The 8,978-nt window shown below is 44.3% G+C and overlaps 1 protein-coding gene across 3 annotated transcripts in view; it reads right to left on the bottom strand.

Annotated features, from left to right (window-relative positions):
• Positions 1–4,907: 4,907 nt before the first annotated feature.
• MOV10L1 (Mov10 like RNA helicase 1) overlaps positions 4,908–8,978 on the bottom strand; it is a 39,922-nt gene continuing 35,851 nt past the window's right edge. For 2 of the 3 annotated variants that reach the window (XM_077338280.1, XM_077338281.1), the window contains 3 exons: positions 8,856–8,963; positions 7,992–8,129; positions 4,908–6,229 (listed from right to left, as the gene is read on the bottom strand). In XM_077338280.1, coding sequence (XP_077194395.1) covers positions 6,134–6,229; positions 7,992–8,129; positions 8,856–8,963 — 342 coding nt within the window. In that variant the 3' untranslated portion in view covers positions 4,908–6,133. The remainder of the gene's footprint in view (positions 6,230–7,991; positions 8,130–8,855; positions 8,964–8,978) is intronic. The other variant, XM_077338279.1, reaches the window with a different exon arrangement.

Raw genomic sequence — 8,978 nt, 5'->3', positions numbered from 1 at the left:
AGCAGAGGAGGACCATTGGGAGGGGGCTCAGCTGCAGGCAGGAGCCGCAGTCGCTCAACGCAACACGTTGGCAAGTCGACCGGCTTGCTGCAAGATAACGGCTCAGGGAGAGACAGCTTGCTTAGTCTGGGCATGGCATCCGAAAGGCGCAGAGGAGGCCCTCGGCAAGGATTGCCGGGGATGGGCTAGGAAATCCGCTTGCCTGGGGGCTGTGTGGGAGAAGCAAATACGCTGCGATCGTTCATCACCAAACAGTGCACATGCAAAGCGAAAGCAGCCATACCGCCCAATTCCAAACCCAGAGGGTTAAAACCCACAGAATTAAATTGGGCGTTGAGGACTGCCACATGTTGTTGCAAGGAGGCCGTGCAGATTCCACTACCCAGAATTAAACCGAGGAGACATACTTTTAAGTACAGGATTGCAGCAGCCCTGCTTCTTGAGTCACCTGTGAAGTTATGAAATGCTTATGAAGAAAGAGCCATTGGCATGTCAGCAACGGAGAACTAGAGAAGTCACTTGAGAAGTCTGCTGAGAGCTGCTGACCCAGAAGACCAACAACAACCAGAGACAGAAGCCCCCTTCCCTTGGGACCCACATGGTCCAGGGCCAAGACATGTAGGTCCTGTGGTGCTAGCAGAGACATAGAGGCTACTTAGTTGGGCTTGTGCCTGTTCAGTTTTAGTAGTTTGTGTGCTGTGCTTCAACATGATGTTGAAGACAGGTCAATGCAGGTTGGGGAAAAGTACCTGATCACAATCTAGGTAGGATCATTTTAGAATGTTTGTACTATTAGATGATGGCAATGGCCTTCAGCCAGAAAATTGTGACTCTCAAGGGGTCACAGAAGCCTTTCTGCTAGGTCACAAATCTCCAGTGGCCTACCATTCCTGATGCCTTTGCTATCACACATCTTGAGAAGAGGACCACCATATAGGAAGATCACTCAGTGGTCAAGAGGATTCCTCCATGGTTCTGATACAGTTCAGGGTAGTTGGCCTGTGATTCCTGTTCCCAGATCTGCTCTTTGTGGCCCTTTCCTTGTCCCACAATTCTGATTTTATATCCATTCCAGTTACAGCCCTGAGGTTCAATGGGTTACAGGTCTGGAAAGGTTGAAAACCACTCAGGTAGAAGGCGCATGCAAAGACACAGAAACCTTTTTCTGGGCTTTCCGAAGTCCCGATGGGGAAACTGGTGGAAATCAGCATGACCTTATATGAGTACTGGCACAACAAAAACCTCACCGAAATGTATATAATGCTGAATATGATACATGCTAAGCCCAGAAACCTTTTAAAAGGGTTTCAGGGTTGTACAGAATAGTAAAAAGGTAAAGGTATCCCCTGTGCAAGCACCGGGTCATGCCCTCTAGCGTTTTCATGGCAGACTCAATACGGAGTAGGTTTGCCAGTGCCTTCCCCAGTCATTACCGTTTATCCCCCAGCAAGCTGGGTACTCATTTTACCGACCTCGGAAGGATGGAAGGCTGAGTCAACCTTGAGCTGGCTGCTGGGATCGAACTCCCAGTCTCATGGGCAGAGCTTTCAAACTGCATGTCTGCTGCCTTACCACTCTGCGCCACAAGAGGCTCTGTACAGCAGTGGTCCCCAACCCCCGGTCCGGGGACCGGTGCCAGTCTGCGGGTCAGTTGGTACCGGTCCGCGACTCCTCCTTGTTCTCCTTCCTGGCTGCTGCCTGGGGGGCTGCCCTGCCACTCTGCTGCCAGCTCACCTTTTGTGCTCTCTGGCGGCCACCATGGCTGGGGCTCCCCCTCGGCGTGGCACTGCGCAGCTGCTGCAGGCAGAGCCCCCCAGCGGATGGCGGGAAAGCAAGTGGAGCAGGGACTCAGCCGGTAGCGACATCCCTTGGCAAAAGACTACCCCCACCTGGGCCTCAGTAAAATTGTCAAGTGTTGACCAGTCCCCGGTGATAAAACGGTTGGGGACCACTGCTGTACAGAATAGGCCCCCCCAATAGTTTTATATAAGCCTGAAAACTATAGATCAACGAACCTTCAGCAACCTGGGGCTGTACAGCAGCTAGTAAACAGCAGCTACAAACGAGCTGCATTAGGATTATGTATTGTGGAACAATGCTCATTTTGCTCCAGTTCATTCACTGTATCTCCTTGAAAATTTCCCCAAGTATTCAGAAAATATAACCTACAACAATGGCCATTTCTAGAGTCGTAAGAGCTTAAGTAGAACTTGTTGGATCGAATCTACTTTCCATCCAGTCCACCAGGCTGTTTCCACAGTGGTCAACCAGGTGGCCTCTAAAGGATCAAACAGCCTGAGGCTCACCACTGCTGCCGCCTTCTCTAAGCACACGTATTCAGGTTTCTGTCTCTGAATATGGAGACACCCTTCAGTCACTGTGACTTAGTAGCCATTGATGGGCTTTTCTCCTTTAAAAACTATCTATGTTTAGGGCCACCACTGCTTGCAAGTATTCCCTGCTTGGTACATGGCCCCATTTTTTATTTCACTCTCTCGCTGACAGGACCTTGGCCCTGAAGGTAATAGCAGTAATGATAATAAAGCAGTTTCTAACATTATATTTCCCGTTCCCAGATCCCACTTCAGATGTTGCCAGACTTCATTGCAACAGAGAAAGCGTACGTCAGAAGTCACAGGACAACATGAAGACAGGAGTTCCTGTCTCCAAATATCATGTTTTGCATCATTATCAGCATCGTTCATTTAAAAACTTTTGCTATATTTAGTAGGTTCACAAATTCATTTATGCAAAACTAATATGAGGTCATGACAACTTTTGCATGTTTGTTTTCATTTCTTGGGTTCCTTTTTGAAAAGCTAGAACATCTGTGCTACATCTCTTAATGCAATTATAAACAGAAGGTATTCGTCTCCTGAGTCACTGGATGACGCAGATGCTTTCACTGAGGTGAAATAATTGCCTAGGTAACTTTATTTGAACAAATCACACCATTTTGCTGAAATACATCTTCTGGTAGGTCAGAACTTTCAACTGTCCATAAGGAGAGGTAGGGTTCACAAAAAGTAACCATTATTTTTAAGGGACACCAGGCTCAGTATACCAAATAGGCACACAGAGCATATGACTTTAGAGCACTGCTGCTTAGTCAGGACAAAGCCAGTTTTTCCTGTAAACGGGAAGAAAAATCTTATGCTTTTATGCTGTCTAGTTTAATTATTCCTACTTTTAAACCTTTTGAGTTTTGACTGTTGTCAAAATTCTATTTTATCCCCCTTGTTCCCATTTCTCACCCCCTCACCTTCTAATTTCCCAGTTGCTTTCAGTACCTTACCTGCTTGAAACTTCCCTTTTGTTGTGGTTGCTAGGCAACCCCATAATGCCAACCATCTTGTGAGGCTTCAGAAGATTTTGGTCATTTTTACTCGGTGGTGTCTCTGTGTTTATTATTTATTTATATTAGTTTTTATTAGCTGCCACTTCTGGACGTTGCCAGCTAGGGCGGTTTAGAATAAAATCCTTAAAACAAATACAATTATAACAATGACAGCACAATCCAATTCTATAACCACCCACCACCCCCTCCATGCCCAGTAACAGTGCCACACCACCACCCTTGGGAGAGGCAGTCCTTGCCCAGATGTCTGGCATGTGGGCTTCTGCAGGGAGGATCCCAATCTTCCTTAGCACGGCCTCAACCAAATGCCTGGTGGAAGAGCTCTGTCTTACAGGCCCTGCAGAACTGTTGCAGCTCTGTCAGGGCCCTCAGCTCTTCTGGGAGCTCATTCCACCAGGTCAGGGCCATGGCTGAAAAGGCCGTGGCCCTGGTTGAGGACAGGTATATCTCCCAGGGACTATTAGTAGATCAAACCCGCAAAGAGTACCACGGGGGGCATAAGGAGATAAGCGGTTCCTCAGATACGTGGGACCCAGGCAGTGGATGGTCTTAAAGGTAAGAACCAAAACCTTGAACCTGATTCAGAAGCGAACTGGTAACCATTGCAGCTGCCTCAGTACAGGTTGGATATTGGTCCTCCAAGATGACCTTGAGGGATTCCTAGCAGCCACATTTTGCACCAACTGCAATTTCCAGGTCAGAGGCAAGGGAAAGCTTGGGTAGAGTGAGTTACAGTAGTCTGGAAGTGACTTTTGCATGGATCATGTGGCCAAGTGTCCTGAGTCATCTCTGCCTGAGTCATCTAGACACTACTTCCAAACATCTGGCAAATATTTCTGGGGGGGGGAGTCCAGCTGGCCATTCATCAGGAGACAGAGCTGGGTGTCATCTGCATATTGGTGACAATCCAGTCAAAAACGCCGTGTTGATAAACCTATTGGCTGTCTCATGAATACAGAAATATTTCCCTGCTCTGTACATGGCCCTATTATGTAGATTTTTTAATTCACATGTTAGGGCAATGTTCAAATTTAGTATAATTTCTACTTAAAAAAAAATTCTTGCAGCGGGTTACAATTTAGAGTCCTCAGACAAATTGGCCATGCTTTTCTTGGCAATCACTGTGACATCACCTGTTATCCTCTCTTAGAATACGGAAAGTGTCCACAGGCTGAAAAGGTTAAAAACCACCAGATATAGGGCGGGGAGAGGGTTATCTTTTCACATTATTTGCTTCTTTGTAGTAGTAGTGGTTAACATGCCCTTTTTATTATTTTACTGCCGTTAAGCCAATCTTATTTCTTAAGCATTTTAAACAACTGATTCATCATTACTTTCCTTTTTTAGTTGCCAAGTCACAGTGCTACAAGGACGAATTTTCTGCCTAAAATAAAAATCATAGAACAACTTAACAAGCTTTTAATATAGGTTGTATGCACCAGTATTTATCTGGTGTTTTGTTTCAGAATTTCTCACAAGCTACTATAATGCTCACAACTCTGAACATACCACATTTTGTTGTTTATCCAGGTTTTATATCAAAATATTCAAAGAGAAGCAAGATACATTTGTCAACCATACTATCACAGAGATGCTCAACAGGCGTTGCCAGAACCTAATCACTACAGCATCATAAAATAATTTTTGCTCCATTGCAAGCAGGAAAAAGGAAAGGTACTAGTGGCCATAATTGAGTGTACAAAAACAGCAGAGTCCTTTATTGTCTTCTGTATTCATACTTAAAAATCCTTGCCGACCTTTTTAGAGCACATAAACCTTGTTTCAACCATTTCTAAATTGCTTGCTATCGATTTTCTAATGAGCACTTTTCTCACAACACTTAACTATCTTTACAAAGGGATAACTCTACTTATGCTATGCTTAGCAGTCAGAAGGAATCCTCTCCATTTTGCTACATATTGAATTAGTTGGAATGGAATGAGGCATTCAATACTATATTTTCCAACTTAAGGCATTTTAAAAGTCACAGAAATTACAAATTATGACGGAGATCACATTTAAAGTATGTGGAGACGATATGCAAGCATGAAAGATCCTACTGATATTTGCATCAGACTAGGGAACAACTAAATTTAGAACTGACATTACTATCCACCAAAGAATCTACAAAGACCCACGGCAGACGACAACATGCAAAAAACTTTAATCAAACGTGATTTTTTGACAGCATAAAAACAATTATGAATATGGGGGAAATTTTTGTAATTTGTCAGACAAGTGCCAACTTCATATTTTAGCTTAAACTTTTCGCAGCAAAAATGTGCCCAGGAAGAGTTATTGATCAATGCAATACTTAACCCGACCCCACTAAAAGAACATGTGCTAGTCACGTCTGTGACATGGCAATAAAACAAGCTATGAAGGGATACAAATACTAAACACTCCAAAACATAGGATGTGTACATGAAAACCATACTGTATGTGTGCCCATACTCAGCTTCTTTGTATATATTAGTAATTCTGATATTTCCTTCAAGATATCCAGTGTCAGGCTATAAAGCTTTGTTATTCCACCCATCAGTATGAACTTTAGCTCATCTACTCATCACATTTTACTAGCAATACTTAGTTGCATTGGCTATACAAAACAAGAGCGTGTGAAGAGGTCAGTTCTTAACAATATGCACTTCATTTTCAAACATAATACCAATATTTTTAATCCATTATGCAGTATAAAAAGGGATGTTAAGAAGAGAAGCCACTGCTGATTTATCCAGGCTCACTGATACCTTGTCCAACAATGCTAAACAACATTCATTGTTTCAGACTTTGCAGCTCTTGAGGTAAATCGCAGCCAACGTAAACTCCATTGGATAGACTGTAGTCCAAGAGAGCATTAAAGCAAGGATCCTGTCCAAAAAGAACACTGATTATAACAGGAATCACAAGAATGCAGATGCTGTGGAACTTACTAGAAATACCATAGATGCCTAAATAGCAAGAAACAGGACTGTATTTGCAGATGGATTTCACTTTAATATTTTCCTGATATGGAGATTTCATTTTCTTTTGCCTTCTCATTGCCGCCTCCCTCTCCATGAAGGCACAGGTCACGATAGTAGCACAGCAGGCTTTCTACCACCTACGCCAAGCCCTACTTGGCACCAGAACACCTAGCCACAGTGATCTATGTGATGGTCACCTCTAGACTGGCCTTCTGCAACTCCCTCTATGCAGGCCTACCTTCATCCTTGATGCGGAAACTTACTGATTTTTTTTAGAAGAAGAGTTGATTCTTATATGCTGCCTTTTCTCTACTAGGAGTCTCAGAGCAGCTTACATTCGCCTTCCCTTTCCTCTCCCCACAACAGACACCCTCCACGGAGCCTACAGGAGTGTGCAGTGTCCTTACAGGGACACTGCAGGTCGGGGCTGGGTGGCCCAAAAGACCCGGCGCTGGCGATTATGCACAGCGCCGGCCCGCCTCAGCCCCTGCCAGCCCCCGGTGTACCCAGGAAGCTGCGGAAATTCCTGCGTTTGCTTAACGTGGGCCTTCTGTAGCCCTTGGCCAGGATGCGCCCACAGCGGCAGCGAGCATTATCGGGGATTTCCCCCGAAGCGCTGCCACCACCAGCGCGGGCATTATTGCTCGTGCATAATGGGCCAAAATGTGTTTAGCTTGCTCAAAACATTAAGAACTATCTATTATGAAGGCATATTATACCAATTTGTGTATACTATGGATATCGACCTCTTTCTTTCAAAGCTATGTTTATCATATTATTAATTTTATTTGCAATGATATATTGCATATATGATATTACTATGAGCACCCCTGCAGCTGGTTCACCTCTGATGTTCTCTGCTGTGGTGTTCTACCCTGGAGGGGTTTTCCCAAGGCCTCAGAATCAGTAAAGACTGTTGTACCCAGGCCTTGACCATGAGAGACAGCAAGCTCAGCCTTAACACAGGACTTACTCCCTCTGGCCTGATTTGGGAGCCCTCTTTTTACTCTTTCCCCCATGGTTTATACTCACCCCCCTCTTGAGCCAGAGCCAACCTCCCCTGCCCCCAGCCTTCAATCTGACCTGGTCCAGGCATGCCCCTTCACCTTGCCAATGTGCCTGTCATTACTCTTTAACTGAGAATGCTGGCCCGCAGCCAGAGATTCTCTGTTATGGTGTGAATCACCTGCTGGCTCTTTCATTTGCCAGCCAATGATATCACCGTCAGGCAACTAGTAGCTGTTGCAGGAGCTGGCTGTGGCAGAGCATCAGCACAACTCCATCCAGGTTCTTCCACCACTGGACCAGGTAAGTGCAACAGGTCTGGTGCTGCTGTGGGGGGAGGGAGCATTGGTGAGGGGCTGCACCCAGACTACCACTTAGAAGGTTTGCATTATGTTTAACTTACTGTCCACATCTGCTGATATTTCTTGATTTAAGACTAAACATTTGCTACAAAATTTTTATTGTCAATGTTTATCTTTTCTTGCAGAATACTCTATTGAAAGTGGCCAGGGGTCGTCTATAAAAAGGATATTTCCTTATATAGAAAATGTAAGACGGCTTCAGCCAATGTAGATTTTGCCCCAAAGACTCTTCACTCTGTAGAGACAACACCAACTTGAACCCCCATGCTGCAATTTAACACTTTCAATGGAATGCCTTACTTTGGCAAGCACATGAGGATTTCCTACTATAATCAGCAGTGCTTTGGGCCTGGTAATTGCAACATTAAAGCGCTTTGGGTTTGTAAGAAAGCCCAAAAAATGTCTCTCCTCTTGAAATGAGCTTTCATTTGACCGGACCTAGAAGAGAAACAGCATTATCAAATCCCAAAAATCAAGACTGTTGCAGGCTGATCTGCAGAAATGTACTTTTGTAAAAGAAAAACCTCTTACTTTTGCTATTGCGATACAGTATAGTATAATCAACATAAGAGAAAAATTATACCTAGACTACTACTTGCAGTTTTAAAAAGTTGGATTCATGAACTGTGAGCTCTCCCAGATGAACACAGATCATGCCAAATCTCACTGAAGTGTCTTGTATCACTAACTGTTGTGGGAACCCAACCTGGATGGCCCAGGCAGGTCCAATCTTGTCAGCTCTCCAAAGCAAAGCAGAGTCAACCCTGGCTAGAAGGACGACCTCAGAGGATTGCCATGGCTATGCTGCAGGGGCAGGCAATGGCAAGCTACCTCCTTAGGATCTCCTGGTTATGTTACACACGTGCCATATGATAAATAAATAAGGTACTGCAGGTATGTACCCTGAACTGTTAAATGCCGGATAGTATTTTACTGAAGTCATCAAGAAACTCCGACATTTAGTAAAGCTAACTAGAGCTAAAAAATAACAACTATTACTGAATAAGCTTTCCAGAAACCACAGCCAGTTTCTATAATGTTTAGTCATTATGTCTTATATCTGTAACGGTCTCTGTTATCAGAATCTGAGCCTTGTGCCATCATCTAACATTTATTTTTGTGCATGCAAATGAACACACACACATAAAGTGCCTTATTACATACCGCTGATATGAGGATCACTAGGAATTCCTGCCCCTGAAACTCCTCTACAGATCCAACTTTGATGTCTGACAGATCTACACTGTGCAAGAGAAGTCTGATTTTTTCCACCTGTAACAAGGACAA

This window comes from Paroedura picta, chromosome 5 (assembly GCF_049243985.1).
Source record: "Paroedura picta isolate Pp20150507F chromosome 5, Ppicta_v3.0, whole genome shotgun sequence".
Taxonomy (NCBI): domain Eukaryota; kingdom Metazoa; phylum Chordata; class Lepidosauria; order Squamata; family Gekkonidae; genus Paroedura; species Paroedura picta.
The sequence above is the reverse complement of the archived record's forward strand: the minus strand, read 5'-3'. Positions and strand labels throughout refer to the sequence as shown.